This window comes from Schistocerca serialis, chromosome 2 (genome assembly GCF_023864345.2).
Source record: "Schistocerca serialis cubense isolate TAMUIC-IGC-003099 chromosome 2, iqSchSeri2.2, whole genome shotgun sequence".
NCBI classification, from domain to species: domain Eukaryota; kingdom Metazoa; phylum Arthropoda; class Insecta; order Orthoptera; family Acrididae; genus Schistocerca; species Schistocerca serialis.
Window position 1 is genome coordinate 602,905,147 of NC_064639.1, and position 16,695 is coordinate 602,921,841.

The following is a 16,695-nucleotide window of genomic DNA, read 5'->3' on the forward strand; positions in this document are numbered from 1 at the left end:
TTTTCTGCCTCCAGGAAACAAAATTACGCCCTCCTCGCCTCCCATTCCTCAGTTTAGTCTCTTTTGACCTTTCCCCTGAGGCAGAGACTTCGGCTCATGGGGAGTCATGTTGCTCATTCAGACAACATTTATATCACACCATTTTCTTGCACATCCAGCTTCAAGCTGTTGCTGTCTGTCTTTCCCTTCCCAGTTTCACCTTCTCTCATTGCAACATCTACTCACTCTCTTCTTCTGCTGTCACCATGGAAGAGGTTTTGCAATTGATTACTCAGCTTCCTTCTTCCTTTTCGTTGCTCGGCACTTTCAGTGCCCATCATCCCTTTTGGGGCTCTCCATGCCCCTGTCTGAGAGGCTCAAACTAATCTGTTTGAACACAGGTACACTCACATTCCTTTCCGATACCACACACTCCTTTTCCCTCTTGGACCTTTTGATCTGTACTACTCAGCTTGCTTGTGATCTCGAGTGGTTCGTTCTCTCTGACACACACTCGAGTGACCATTTCCCCTGTGTCATTCGTTTGCTAACGCCTATCTCATCTGTGCATCCAACCAACTGACAGCTATCAAAAGCTGACTGGCAGCTCCACTCCTTGCTAACCACTTTCAGTAAGCACCATTTCCCTTACTTTGATGACCAGGTAGAATACCTTACAAACACTATCCTTACTGTCACGGAATGTTCCCTACCTCACACTTCTTCCTCACCACAACGGGCCTCCGTCCCCTAGGGCTGAGGCATGCTGCGATGCAGTCTGCACGCAGAGACAAGCTCTCCACATTTCTAAACGGCATCCCATGATGGCAAACTGTATCCATTATAAACAGCTACATGTGCAGTGTTGCCACATTTTCATAAATAGAAAAAAGCTAGTTGGATATCTTTTCAAAGCTCTCTCCCTTCTGTTTTTTGAGGTAATCTCCATTGGCTTTCATGTATTACGGTCCATACCCCAGTTCCTCACCATAGCAAACCATGTCATTGTAGACCCTCTTGATGACTCCAACACCTTGGGCCCATATTTTGCAGACATTTCAAGTTCCACCTCCTACCATCTTGCCTTCCTCCCTCTGAAATGGTTGTGGAGGGAAGGACTTTCTCCTCCCAGAATTGTGAAATTTACAATATTGCTTTTACTATGAGGGAGCTTAAACATGCACTCTCTTCGTCCCAGTCATCTGCTCGTTCCAGGAACGGCCAGTGTTAACATTCTGATGTTGCAACACATTTCTCCTGAGGCCTCGCTTTCTCCTCCATACATATAACAGCATTTGGACTGATAGCACATTTCCCTGTCGCTGCCATAAGGCCCTTGTCATTCCCTTACCTAAGCATAGTAAGGACAAACACCTTCCTTCCAGCTACTGCCAAATTTCCCTCACTAGTTATATCTACAAAGTGATGGAACATATGATTATTTGTCGCCTAGTGTGGTGGCTTGAATCCTCGAATCTCCTCACTAATGACCAATGTGGATTCTATGGGCACCACTTTGCAGTTGATCCTCTTGCCACCTTGTCAGCTCATATTATGAATAATTTTTTGTGGAAGTGTCAAGCTATGGCCATGTTTTTTGATTTGGAGAAGGTGTATGACACCTGCTGGAGGAGGGGTATCCTCCGTATTATGTACAAATGGGACTTCCGGGGTCACCTGCCCCTTTTTATCTGGGAATTTTTAAAAGCCTATGTTTTTTAAGGTTTGTGTGGGCTCAACTCTGTTGGACACTTTTATTCAAGAGAACAGGGTGTCTCAGGGCTCTATGCTCAGTGTTGTCTTATTTGCCCTAGCCGTTAACCATATTATGGATTGCCTCCCGCTAGGTATCTCAGGCTCTCTTTCCGTTGATGGCTGTGTGATCTATTGCAGCTCTCAGTGAACCTGTCTACTTGAGCAGCATTTTCAGTAATGTCTTGACCATCTTTACTCATGAAGCATCAACAATGGCTTCCGGGTTCCTGCTGACAAGACTGTCTGTATGAACTTCTGCAGGCATCCAGAATTTCTTCCCCCATCAGTATGTCTCGCCCCATTCCTTCTTCCATTTGTTGACACAACAAAATTCTAGGGACTAATATTTGATAGGAAATTCCGTTGATCTTCCCACATCTAGCAGCTCATTGTACTTGCTCCCTCAATGTTCTAGGTGTTTTATGTGATACCTGGTGGGGGAACCTGGTGGGGGAGCGGATCAGACCATCCTCCTCTTTTTATACCATTCCCATGTCCATATGGTTATGGACACATCGTATATTTATCCACATGTCCGTCTGTCTTATGTCATCTTAACATCACCAATCATCCAGATTTAGCAACTGGTACCTTCTATACTACTCCCGTTGTCTTTATGCTGAGGTTGCTGACTTACTGATATACCATTGTCCTATCAGCGGGATGTTCTCCTCAGTTGTGTGTCTACTATACGTGGTCACCCACCCTGTGCTCCCTTGTTTGATGATTCCCTTGACTGCCACTATGGGCTGCACCCACCTTCTCTTTTGCCTCCCAGAGTTGTTTTCATTTGCTGCTTCAATAGCTTTGCTTCATGCTCCCTGCCATGTTCCCCATAAGTGCAAGCTCTTCACTACTCTGGGTTCATGCTGAGGTACACATTCATTTCGGTTTCCATTCGCTTCCCAAGTACACTACTCCTAGCCTGGTGTATCGAAGCGGGTTTCTCTCACTTTGCACGCAGTTTGGTGATAGTGTCTTCATCTACACCAGTAGTTCCAAGACCAGTGTCCCATTGTACTTGGCGATGATCCTTTTCAATATTACCTTCTTGACCAGTACTCAATTTTTACTTCAGAGCTCTGTGCGCCCTTTATCAGGCCACCCAATATACCCGGTGACACAGGCTTCTGAATTGTGTCATCTGCTCAGATTCTCTCAGTGCTCTTCATAGGCTTCACTCTCTGTACTCAATCCACTCTTTAGCACAATGAATATAAGAATGCCTTCACTCGCTTACTGTTGGGGTAGCCACCTTGATGTTCCCGTGCGCTCCTGGTCACGTCGGCATGCTAGAGAACAAGGTTGCTGATGCTGCTGCAAAGGCTGCAGCTCTCCACCCTCGGCCTGCTAGTCATTCTCTTCCCTTCCCCCCTGCGGGTCCGGGGATTAGAATAGGCCCGCGGTATTCCTGCCTGTCGTAAGAGGCGACTAAAAGGAGTCCCTCCCCCTCACGGGGGTAGTTAGCACCTGCGTCCGGAGACGGACGGTTCCACGACCTCTATTTGCGGTCATTTTGCTTTTTCACTTCTCGTTTCTTCCTACCTTTGGTTGGTTCCTTTCTTTGCTCTTTGCCGCCTCACTGTCTTCCTTACTCTTTCCCCTGCAAAATCTCCTTGCCTTCTTATTGCCTTCTTCTCCTTGCCTTCTCATTGCCTTCTTCTCCTTGCCTTCTCATTGCCTTCTTCTCCTTGCCTTCTCTGGTCTCCGCTCGGCGTTTGAGACAGTCTGTCCTCTCTCTCTCTCTCTCTCTCCCCCCCTCTCTCTCTCTCCCCCCCCCCTCTCTCTCTCTCTCCTTTTTCCTCTTCTTCCTTCCTCCCTGTGCGTGCCTGAAGGCCGACCCACGCGTTCGCACGCGTAGCCGGTGACGGGGTAACGCGTAATTCCCCGCCCTGGGTAGACATGTAAGGCACGCGCGTACCCCCTGGTAAAGGCCAGGCCCGGGGAGGGGTGATTGCCTGAGCTGATACCTTCTGACCATGCCGATTGGTCCCTCCGTCTGTTTCTCGGGAGGTGTGACCTGAGGTGTAAACATTCACCTAAGGCGGGAGTGCCCTCTGAGAGGGTCCCCACAAGGAAGGAGCGTGCCATCGGAGACGCTGGCAATCATGGGGGATTCCTCCGCAATGGATTTCACTCCATCTCTCTCGACTTCTGCCCAAAAACGGAAACATGACCAGCCACCAGTGACAAAAGTACTACCGCCTACCCCACAGTTCCTCGTCGTTTCTCGATCTGAGGACGGAAAGGATTTTTCCTCTGTCAACCCTTTCGTTATCCAGAAGGGCGTAGATGCCATAGCCGGATCTGTCAAATCTTGTACCAGGTTGCGTAACGGTACCTTATTACTAGAAACTGAGAGCGCCTTTCAGGCACAAAAACTGCTTCGGGCCACACTCCTGTACACGTTCCCTGTCCGGGTGGAGGCCCACCGAACTTTGAATTCGTCTCGTGGTGTAGTCTATACTAGCTCCCTCGACGGATTGACTGATGAGGAAATTCAATCTTTCCTCGCTGAGCAGGGCATGACGGCTGTCCATAGGGTCATGAAAAAGGTCAACAATGACCTTGTACCGACCCAGACACTTTTCTTGACCTTCGATAGTGTTAAGCTGCCATTGCGCATCAAGGCGGGCTACGAGGTTATTTCTGTTCGCCCCTATGTCCCGACACCTACGCGCTGCTACAAGTGTCAGCGTTTCAATCACACTCGACAGTCTTGTTCCAATGCGGCTAAATGTGTCACTTGTGGCAGGGATGCCCATGAGGGTGACTGTCCACCTCCGTCTCCTCGTTGTGTGAACTGTCAGGGTGACCATGCCGCATCCTCCCACGACTGTCCTGTCTATAAGGAAGAACGCTGTATCCAAGAAATTTGGGTCAAAGAGAAAGTGTCCACCTCGGCTGCTCGCAAGCTATTGGCTAGTAGGAAGCCCACGCTGCTCCCAGCGGGGAAATACAGTACTGTCCTCGCCTCTCCTCGGACTACCAGGGTGGTGGCAACCCAGACATGCGATCTGACCTTCAGCACCACGGTCGTCCGTTCGGCCAGTGCTAAGATCGCGCGGTCGACGTCTCCTCTTCCTCCCATCACCCCACAGACGCCAGCCCCTTCATCAGCTTCTGCTAAGACGAAGACCCAGAAGTCAGATGCACGGGCCTTCAAGAAGGAACCGTCCCGTGCAGACTTCCTACGTACCTCGACCTCCCAGCCTTCAACCGGTACTTCCACCAAACGTCCTTCCAAGAAGGCTCATAGGAAGCACAGTTCTCCTTCTCCGCCACGGCGCATTTCTTCTCCTGCGCCACCCAGCGGTTGCCGCCCCAGGCCGTCATCCGTTTCGCCTGGCCGCACCGCTGGTAGCCGAACATCTGGCCGTTCACCGGCGGAGGAAGCTCCCCCTCCCGGCCGTCCTCCCAAGATGGCCGATGAACCTATGGACCCAATGGACGATGACTGTCCGCCTACTGATAGCGGCGGCAGTGCTCGCTCGAAGCCAGGCCCTCAGCGGCCTTCGAGGTGACCCCTTCTTTCATCTTCCTTTTCTTCTTACGATGGCACTTATTCACTGGAAGATTCGCAGTATTCGCTCCAACCGAGAGGACTTGAAGTTGGTGCTCCGCTTGCACCGTCCGCTCGTCGTAGCCCTCCAGGAAACGAAGCTACGCCCATGCGATCAAATTGCCTTGGCACACTACACCTCTCTGCGTATTGACCTACCCCCTGTGGTAGGTATCCCAGCTCATGGAGGGGTTATGTTGCTGGTCCGGGATGATATTTACTACGATCCCATCACGTTGCACACCGGCCTGCAGGCAGTTGCCATTCGCATTACTCTCCCCACTTTTACATTTTCCATTTGTACCGTTTACACTCCATCGTCATCTGCCGTTACCAGGGCAGACATGATGCAACTTATTGCTCAGCTACCTGCACCATTTTTGTTAACTGGAGACTTCAATGCCCACCATCCCCTTTGGGGCTCTCCAGCATCCTGCCCGAGGGGCTCCCTGTTAGCAGACCTTTTCAACCAGCTCAATCTTGTCTGCCTCAATACTGGCGCCCCTACTTTTCTTTCGGACACATCTCACACCTATTCCCATTTAGACCTCTCTATATGTACTCCCCAACTTGCATGCCGGTTTGAGTGGTATGCACTTTCTGATACATATTCGAGCGACCACTTCCCATGTGTTATCCATCTCCTGCAGCATACCCCCTCTCTGTGCTCCTCTAGTTGGACCATCTCCAAGGCAGACTGGGGGCTCTTCTCTTCCAGGGCGACCTTTCTGGATCAAACCTTCACAAGCTGCGATCGTCAGGTCGCACACCTCACGGAAGTCATTCTCGCTGCTGCTGAATATTCCATCCCTCACCCTACTTCTTCTCCACATCGCGTACCGGTCCCCTGGTGGACCGCAGCATGTAGAGACGCTTTACGCGCTCGTCGACGTGCTTTACGCACCTTTAAACGCCACCCTACAGTGGCGAATTGTATCAATTATAAACGATTACGTGCTCAGTGTCGTCGTATTATTAAAGAAAGCAAGAAAGCCAGCTGGGCTGCTTTCACAAGCACCTTCAACAGTTTTACTCCTTCTTCTGTTGTCTGGGGTAGCCTGCGCCGGCTACCTGGCACTAAGGTCCACTCACCAGTTTCTGGCTTGAAGGTCGCGAATGACGTCCTTGTGGCCCCTGAGGATGTCTCCAATGCCTTCGGCCGCTTTTTCGCAGAGGTTTCGAGCTCCGCTCATTACCACCCTGCCTTTTTCCCCCGCAAACAGGCAGAGGAGGCTAGGCCACCTAACTTCCGCTCCTCGAATCGTGAAAGTTATAATGCCCCATTCACCATGCGGGAACTCGAAAACGCACTTGGCCGATCACGGTCCTCCGCTCCAGGGCCTGATTCTATTCATATTCAGATGCTGAAGAACCTTTCTCCTGCGGGTAAAGGTTTTCTTCTTCGTACTTAAAATCGCATCTGGATTGAGGGACATGTTCCCGCATGCTGGCGCGAGTCTATTGTTGTCCCGATTCCTAAGCCGGGGAAGGACAAGCACTTGCCTTCCAGTTATCGACCTATCTCGCTTACCAGCTGTGTCTGTAAAGTGATGGAGCGAATGGTTAACTCTCGATTGGTTTGGCTGCTCGAGTCTCGACGCCTACTTACCAATGTACAATGTGGATTTTGTAGGCGCCGCTCTGCTGTTGACCATCTGGTTACCTTGTCGACCTTCATTATGAATAACTTCTTGCGGAAGAGCCCGACCGCGGCTGTGTTCTTTGATTTGGAGAAGGCTTACGACACCTGTTGACACCTGTTGGAGGGTGGGCATTCTCCGCACCATGCATACATGGGGCCTTCACGGTCGCCTCCCTCTTTTTATTTGTTCCTTTTTAATGGATCGACAGTTCAGGGTACGTGTGGGTTCTGTCCCGTCAGACACCTTTCGCCAGGAGAATGGGGTGCCACAGGGCTCAGTTTTGAGCGTCGCTCTCTTCGCCATCGCGATCAATCCAATAATGGATTGCCTCCCAGCTGATGTATCAGGCTCCCTTTTCGTGGACGATTTTACCATCTATTGCAGCGCGCATTGTACACGTGTCCTGGAGCGCTGTCTTCTGCGTTCTCTTGACCGTCTTTACTCCTGGAGTGTCGCCAATGGCTTCCGTTTTTCTGCCGAGAAGACGGTCTGTATTAACTTCTGGCACTACAAAGAGTTTCTCCCACCGTCCTTACGACTCGGTCCCGTTGCTCTCCCAATCGTGGAGACAACCAAATTTTTAGGTCTTACATTTGACAGGAAACTTAGCTGGTCTCCACATGTGTCATATTTGGCTGCCCGTTGTACCCGTTCTTTAAATGTCCTCCGTGTTCTCAGTGGTATGTCGTGGGGAGCGGATCGAACCGTCCTGCTCCGTCTATATCGGTCGATCGTCCGCTCCAAGCTGGATTATGGGAGCTTTGTATACTCCTCTGCACGGCCATCCATCTTACGCCGCCTCAACTCCATACAACATCGGGGCTTACGACTTGCGATCGGAGCGTTTTATACTAGTCCCGTAGAGTGTCTTCATGCTGACGCTGGCGAATTGCCACTCACCTACCGGCGCGATATACTGCTTTGTCGGTATGCCTGTCGGCTACTGTCAATGCCCGACCACCCGTCTTATCGTTCCTTTTTTGACGACTCTCTCGACCGTCAATACGGGTTGTATGTCTCTGCCCTGCTACCCCCTGGAGTTCGCTTTCGTCGCCTCCTTCAACACCTTAATTTTTCACTCCCTGCAACCTTTCGAGTGGGCGAGATCCACACGCCACCTTGGCTCCAGGCTCAGGTCCGCGTTCACCTTGACCTCAGCTCGCTCCCAAAAGAGGTTACCCCCGGTTCGGTCTACCACTCCCGTTTTGTGGAACTTCGTTCGCAGTTCATCAATATGACCTTCATTTATACAGATGGCTCTAAGACCAATGACGGGGTCGGGTGTTCTTTTATTGTCGGGACACAAAGTTTCAAATACCGGCTCCATGGCCATTGTTCGGTCTTCACAGCTGAGCTCTTTGCCCTCTACCAGGCTGTTCTTTACATCTGCCGCCACCGACATTCTGCTTATGTCATCTGCTCCGATTCCCTGAGCGCCATCCAGAGCCTCAGTGATCCGTATCCGGTTCACCCTTTCGTGCACCGGATCCAACGCTCTCTTCGGCAGCTGGTGGACGTCGGTTCTCCGGTTAGATTTATGTGGGTCCCTGGCCTTGTCGATATCCCTGGGAACGAAGCTGCAGATGCCGCGGCCAAGGCTGCGGTCCTCCAGCCTCGGACAGCTTCTTGTTGTGTCCCTTCATCAGATTGTAGCAGGGCTATTTGTCGGCGCATTTTCTCGCTGTGGCATGGCGATTGGGCTGCACTTACAGACAACAAGCTTCGGGCCTTGAAACCTCTTCCCACGGCTTGGACGTCCTCCTCCCGCCCTTCTCGGCGGGAGGAGGTCGTTTTGGCCCGGTTACGCATTGGACACTGCCGGTTCAGCCATCGCCATCTGCTGACGGCTGCGCCGGCGCCGTTCTGCCCATGTGGGCAATTGCTGACGGTCCACCACATTTTAATGTCCTGTCCGGATTTTAACACACTGCGTCTAGATCTTAACCTGCCATGTACTTTAGATGCCATTTTAGCGGATGACCCACGAGCAGCTGCTCGTGTTCTTCGTTTTATCAATTTGACAAACCTCTCTAAGGACATTTGATGATGCTGTTTTTTAATCCTATGCTTGTCAGTCTGTCTTTTATCGTGTTTTCCCTTTTAGTTGTTGTTTTAAACTTGTGCCTCGCGGTGCATTCTTAATGTAGTCAGGGCGCTAATGACCATTGAAGTTGTGCGCCCAAAAACCACAAAAAAAAAAAAAAGAAAAAGAAAAAAAAATTTCTCTTCCCTTGGATAATCTTTGTGTCACTGTCTGTAGGCATGTAGTACCACTTTGGAGTGCACAGTGGTCTTCTCTCCAGGGGAACAAACTCCAGGACATTAAACCTCTCCCAGTAATGTGGTGGACTTCCTGTCAGCCCTCGCATTGTAAGGCGGTCATTTTAGCCTGGCTGCATATAGAACACTGTCATTTTAGTCACTGCCTTTTGTTAAGTGGTGACCATGCCCCACTCTGTCATACTGCTCTCAACTCTTGACGATGCACCACTTTACCTGGTGACCATATTTAAACAGTTTATTTTTACATCTATGTTTGCTGTCTGCTTTGTTAGATGTTCTAGTGGATAACACACATTCTGACAATCACGTCTTACTTTTTATTCACCGCAGCGGCATGGCAAAGCAAACTTCTTCCCCACTGCGGGGACCTCCACCATCTCAACGATGTTTTGAGAAATTCTCCCTAGGGATGTCCTTGCCCTTAGCTGCCCCCCTTTAAACTTGCTTGTTCGGGTTTTTGCCTTTTTCGCCTCAGATTTTTTATTTAGTACTTGTTTTTTCTTACATTATGATACAGATGCTTATGATCTTAACAGTTTTTCACCCTAAGGCACCAACCAAAAGAACAGATTCATTCCACCCAGGATCAATTTTCAAATAGGAGTAATTGGTCAGGATGTTCAGAAAGTAAGTGCAGACAATCATGACAAAAGTCTGTTCTGGGAAAGAACTCACTAGTTTCTCCACAACTTATAGATTGGCCAATGTTAACAAACATAGTTCAGTCAAAGTATTGTATGGGCACACATTATCTGCTCTCTTTGACCTACCTCACCCAACCCAGCAGACTCATTGCTTATGCACTCAGCCACATTATCATGCGGGATCCGATGTATAGGCTTATATTTTCAGTCAGAATCCTGGATGGATCGATGTTGTTGTCACTGGCAGGAGGTTGCACAACTGTTTGAAATCATAGCTGATCAAAGGCAGTGGTCTGCCATCATCTGGGCCAGAATGCCACCTCTCACCCCTCAGCCCACTAGGGCTGTCGCAATCTCAGTATTCGTAATTTCAGTCTTGATGAGCTCACTCACCAGCCTATCTGCCACCATGTTACAACCTCTGCCCCCACCTTCTGTGACATAGAGATGACAACAAAGAGCAGGAATGGGACCTATTAGGAGTGGAACTATTGGCACTCCGTAGGTCACCTCTGGTTACCACAACCAGTAACCCTGTCCAAAAATTGGAAATGTGTTGACCATAAAGACAGGGAAATATCCACAGAGGTGGAATAACTGCCATCCTCACATCACTGCCAGCACCCAGTCTCTCACAGGCAGGCCCAGGCAACACTTCAGAGGCTTACAATCAACTAGTACTTTCGCCCACAGCACAGGCACCAGTCATGATGCAGACATGTTGTGAAACCCTTTGGCAGGGATGCCAGCACCTTGTTCCCTTTTTCCTTACTGGGCCAGATGCATATCTAACAATTTTTCGTCCTACATGCTTGTTAAAAGGTGTAGGGGTGTAGTATCTGGCAGTGATACAGATTCCCAGCCCAGTTCAACATGAGAAGAAATAATGGCATGCAGTCAGAGATAACTGACCTGTCCAAACAGCAACTTGTCCCTCAACCATGGAGTGCACAAATAATTTGTGAGGTGGGTATGTTGGCTGACATGATGCGGCATAGAAGTATTGTGGCCTGCAGAACTGAGATAGTCACAGTTTGTCTTTGCCTGCTTACTATTTTCAAGTTGGGCTACTCTTGGAATGAATTTATCATGAATTTGTGACACTCTTCACTATATTCTGGACTTTTCTTCTAGTTGGCATGATCTTGTTGTCATTAGAGACCACGCAACTGCTTGTTTGTCCCACTGGCCTTCATGTCACAATCTGTGTGAGTGATCATGAACTTTGTTTCCACCTGATTCCTAGTAGGATAGAAAGGTAGTCTTGTCAGCCCACTGTTGAATGAGAGCCTAAGGAAGCAGTGTTACTGAACTATAGTTAATAGCATGTGGCTTAATTATAGGAAACAGAGTAACTCATTAAGCATGGAGAAATACATTACTTGGTTTTTAGAGGAGGCAAATTGGAATCCATGCTTTAAATACCAATTTTGTACCCTGCAGAGGGTTCTTTAAAGTCGATATTCAGAAGCAGCTATTGATGAAGCGCTATAGCGTAGATAGAGGTCATCTACGTGACAATGGACTCTTAGGTTCCAGTTGCAAAGATATGCAAGCAACGAGGGTCATATGCAGGAGGCACACCATTCTCCTGAATATAGTGTTTGCTGATGGAGGAGGATTCGGTGCCACAAAGTATCCTGCAGGGTCAAAGAATATGACAGTTAAAGAGCCCCTGTATGTGATTTCAGGGGAACTGCAGAACAGTCCCCTTAAAGATAATGATATTTTTAGGTTTGTGTGTGTGTGTGTGTGTGTGTGTGTGTGTGTGTGTGTGTGTGTGAGTGAGTGAGCGCGCGCGCCAGACATTTGTATGTAGATTTTTCCCTTATTTTCCCAAATTACTTACGATGAATGCCAGGATGGGTCCTTTGAAAGGGCATGCCCAATTTGCTTTCCTATCCTTCCCCAATATAATCTTGTGCTCTGTGTCTATTGATCTCATCACTTAGAAGACATTAAACCCTAAGTTTCCATTTTTTCTTCATAATATAAATAACCTTTTTTCCCAATCCCTCTTCATAGCCTTTTTGTGTTTATTCATCTAAACTATTTCAGTCTACATTATCATTGTCTTAAATGTGTTTCAGCAACATCATAGACTGATATTTGAAAATGGTTGTTGTACCTCTGTAATCTGATGTAAATCTGTTCACCTATAGCTTACATGGAAGACTGCCCAAGCATTGGCACATTTACCTACAGACTGAAGGGATTCAGTGACCCTCCAACTGATCACTACATGAGGACATATTATGTTGCTGCAGCGCCAGAGTTTTCAAAACACAAGAAATATTGCATGGGCTCGATCCCAAGACACAAGGTAAGCACTGCAACAGTTCATTATGGTCACAATAACAAAAAGTAAGCAAAGTTCTCTCTTTTGTTTATGATACTATGACAATACACTTCAAATATCAGAAAGGGGCAAACTGGTTATATTTTCAAGTGGTATCACTTTTCGTTGTCCACTAAGAGACAAAAAATTTCCTCCACTAAAGAATATTCATTAATAAAATAAAATATACACTTAGCACTTCACCTTGTTCATTGTATGCGCATAAAATAAGTACGAAATTTAATGCCAAGTGCAGCTTTTTCTAGCTGTGAAAATGCTGTTATTTAGTAATTTGATAGCAAATATCTCGAGTAGGCGATTTAAGGCATCCACATTGGCATATTGCACTGGATGCTTGTATTCAATGGAGCTGAGGAAAAGTGCTTAACGCTGGAGCCATTGAGCTGTTCATTCTGGAAGTCTAGAGTATGGTCTGAAGAGTGGCCCATAATTAAAGTGGACATAATCCCAAACAGGTAAACGCAGAATTTATTAATGGTAAAGACAATTGCTACAGCTTCTTTTCCTATTTGTGATTAGTTCTTATGAGTGGGTGTCAGCATCTTTGACACATAGGCAGTCAGTTGCTCAATGCTATCATCATTCCGGTGCACCAGCACTGCACGAATGCTGTATGGAGAGGCAACCATAGTGTGACACAGTGATGAAAAAGGCATAAGCCAGGTTGCCAAGCTCACCATGCACGTCAACTGCGTGAAGGCACCCTCACAGATAGCCACCCACCTGCACTAAATGCCTTTTTTCCGGAGCTGGTTTAGTGGATGCATGATGTGTATTGCTTAAATGAACTTTGAATAATAATTTACCATACTCCACTTGCTCCTGGAAAACTGACAGTTGTTTAAGAGGCACATTAGCCTTGTGTCATGTAACATACGAGATGCTATCCAAAATATTTGGGACTGGTGCTGCCATCTGTTGAAAACCTTACCTTTGGACTAATGGTTACCATCACCCTCGAAGCAGTTCCCATCCACACACACACACACACACACACACACACACACACACACACACACACACACTGGTCCCAGCACTTCTGCCATTGGTCAAACATTTTTTGGAAGTCCTGTTCTTTGAGGGTGTTTATCACCGCCAGTGATGCTTCTTGAATCCTCTCTAGAGTGTCAAACCAATGGCCTTTCAACTTGAGTTACGGTTTTGGGAATAGCGCGAAGTCACAAGGTGCCAAATCTGGCAAGTACGGTGGGTGGGGTGCAACCGCCATGTTGCTTTTTGCCAAAAAGGTCCTGGTGAGCAAGGACATGTGACAGGGTGCATTGTCATGATGCAGCAGCCAGTTCCCTTGACACCAAAGTTCAGGCCATCGTCGCTACACGTTTTTACGGAGCAGTCACAAAACGTTACAGTAGTATGCAGAATTCACTGTCTGGTTGGGTTGGACGAATTTTTTGTGTACAATTCCCTTGGTATCAAAGAAAACGATGATCATGTTCTTCACTTTGTTCTTCATCTGCCCCACTTTCTTGGGTCTTGGAGAGCCCAGGCTCTTCCACTGGGGCAATTGTTGCTTTGTCATAACCATAAATTCAGCTCTCGTCACCGGTGATAACCTGTGACAAAAAGGTTGGATCATCAGATGCGGTCTTTACCATTCGCGGATCCGTTGTAAAATTGCCACACACCAAACACAGAGTATTACGGAAATCACTGTGGACACGCAACACAGCCTCCCAGCTGAATGCCTCTCCGCACACTGACTCATCGCCTCTCCGCACACTGACTCATCAGATATGCAGCTCTCGCCACCTAGCAATGCAAAGATCTACTACTCCTACTTTCCAGATGGTAGCATCAGTCCCGAAAATTTTGGATTCCACCTCGTAGTGAATAGCGTACAAAGGTTTCACAGCTGTTCCTGACGTGTAGCTCCTTCAACAGTTATGTCATTGAGATAGTTAGTGTAAATGGATGTGGATGTGTTTAACTATTCCAGATATCACTAGAAGATTTTCAGAACAGAAGAGATCCCACAAGGCAAGAAGATGAAAGATAAGATGAGTATAAGGTGAGTATAAGATGAAAGAGTGTTTATTACCATGATGGTGTGCGACACCTCATCCATCTGGATCTGCAAATATGCATCAGCAAGGTCAATCACAGCAAAATATTCTCCCCTGATAAGCATATGAAGAGTTGTTCTGGACATGGGTTAGGGCATGTTTTGATCTGTGCATAGGCATTGTCAATTCAGAGTCACCGTATAGCCAGAGGGAGCCACTGTGTTTCTTTACCAATACTAGAGGCATGGCCCAAGTTCTAATTTTAAATGATTCAGTTACCCTGGTCTTATTTAGATGATAGAGTTCCTGCTTAGTAGCTGTCCATAAAGAGACTGGAAAGGGCTATGCATGACAGAAATGAGACACTGTGTCTGTATGAAGGAGATAAGAGCTTGGAAATCTGAGGTGCACCCTAGGCCAGGTTCAAACACAGGTGCTAGTCAGGAATGACCTGAATCTCATCATTGGTGGAGAGTCCAAAGAATGAGAAGGCTTCCAGACCAAAAATGTTCTGCCATGTGATCTTCTTGTAGGGTGCAGAGATAGTGAATTTAGCTGTCACCATATGCTACTAATCAACAGGAGGGTAGGCCAAATCTGGGGAACCCATATAGGCACATGTTTAGAGGCTTATGAGGGAAATGGTAGCTCCAGCATCCACCTAGAAATAGATGTTTTCATCCACAATTATTAGGATTGTAAGCAACTTATTAATGAAAAGATTGCCAGGGAGAACTATTGCCTGAAGTTCGTGCACTGTTCCTTGATACCAAGATACAGGCAGAGAGCTGGGTGCAATTGGCCTGATGGTTTAAAACAAACTGTTTGGAGATGCCAATCTTTCCCACGGAGGGTACAGTGTGCCCAGAAATCCTAACAGTCTGCTTGCGGGTGTGCTGTGAAGCAGTCTTAGTATCACAGAAGACGCCACTGCACACACCGACAAGGAATAATTGGCTGAATGATTGGCTGTGCAGAGGCCATTGACATATCAGGAAGCGATGAATCATGACACCACTGTCTCTGAAATGCTTTACAATGGTTTCATGCTCCTATGGTGCAATGTGACATCTTAACCACTGTTACGTGTGGGTGAGCCAGGAGGCATCCTTAGCTGCCTGTGCTATTTCTGCAGTTTGTGTAATTGTCAGAATATCTTTCAGTGATGGGTTGTCAAGCTTAGGGCTGATGTGCGAACTGATGGATTGGGAGCCATTTGGATCACTATGCCTTGACTTAGTGTCCACATATGGAGAGTTGCATGCTGAGTCACAAAGGTGAAATTGCAACAGTGACTCAGTACCTGTTAATCAATCACGCAAGACTGTTACAATTTGACCAGGTTGCTTGTGCTATTGTGAAATTTGAGTTGCGTTGCAGTTGTGGAATCATTGTGAATAGTACTTCAAAAATAACGTGGACATCTCGAATATAAAAGTGACTGGATTTAAGAAATGAGCCAACTTCTTAAATAAGAAAAACACCTTCAGGAAAGAACAAGACAGGAAGAGTGTTCATTGGGAAATATCACCTGTAACATGAAAGTGCTGCTTCAGCTGCTGTAAATGTGTGTCTCAATTCTCTTTGACATAATTGAGAAGTAGAGTGCTGGGTGATCTGCTCTCTGGCTGGGAAGTGACCACTGCCTGTATCAGGTGAGTACTCTGTATCTGTAGTTGATCCTTCAGAAGCTGATTTTCCTGGTAGAGCAACTCATTTTGCTGCTGCTGCTGTTGTTGAAACTGCTGTTGCAATTGCTGCAGCAGCAACAGCTGTTGTCCTGTTGCTGTTGCAAGAGTTTAACATCCATGGTATGCTGTTAACCTTTTGCTTTGTCATCAATTATTATGACTGGCCAGGGGTCACAAGCAGCAGACTGCCAAATGTGAATAGAAAGACAGGCGACAAGAGGAAAACAATGAGCAATCCAAAGAACAAAAACATAGACACAGTGAAAATGTGAGACCAAAACCAACGGTGTGTAATGAGAACAATATGAGAGCCCAGCAAATACACAACTGAAAGTGGAGCCACAGTGTGGTGAGCTTTACAGTGCTGCTGTGGCCAGTGAGACAGAAAATGGCTTTGTGGTACTGCATGGCCAATGCTTTGACATGGCAATACTGGCACTCATAGCAGTATCTGTGTTGCCTATTGGCAAAATTCAAGGTCCATGCCTTCTGACAGGTTTTCAAACTTGCTATGCTGAGATACCAGATGCAGCGATCTGGAGAAAAAAAAAAGAGAGATGATTCAAGAAAATTAGACTTAATATTCTCTATGCTGCTTTTATTTCTGTGGACTGGAAGAACCAATTTTTTGTTCAGTACAGTCATGTCTGTGTGCTTGTCAATAGTATGAGCAATATTATTTCAATTTGTGTTACACCCAAAAAAACGACATTTTACAGGTGAAGTGAAAAACTAATTACTCATAAGCTGGGAAA

At 47.2% G+C, this 16,695-nt stretch overlaps 1 protein-coding gene across 2 annotated transcripts in view; it reads left to right on the top strand.

Annotated features, from left to right (window-relative positions):
- Window positions 1–16,695, top strand: part of LOC126457643 (uncharacterized) — a 323,891-nt gene that overhangs the window by 215,384 nt on the left and 91,812 nt on the right. For both annotated transcript variants that reach the window (XM_050094116.1, XM_050094117.1), the window contains exon 8: window positions 12,029–12,189. In XM_050094116.1, coding sequence (XP_049950073.1) covers window positions 12,029–12,189 — 161 coding nt within the window. The remainder of the gene's footprint in view (window positions 1–12,028; window positions 12,190–16,695) is intronic.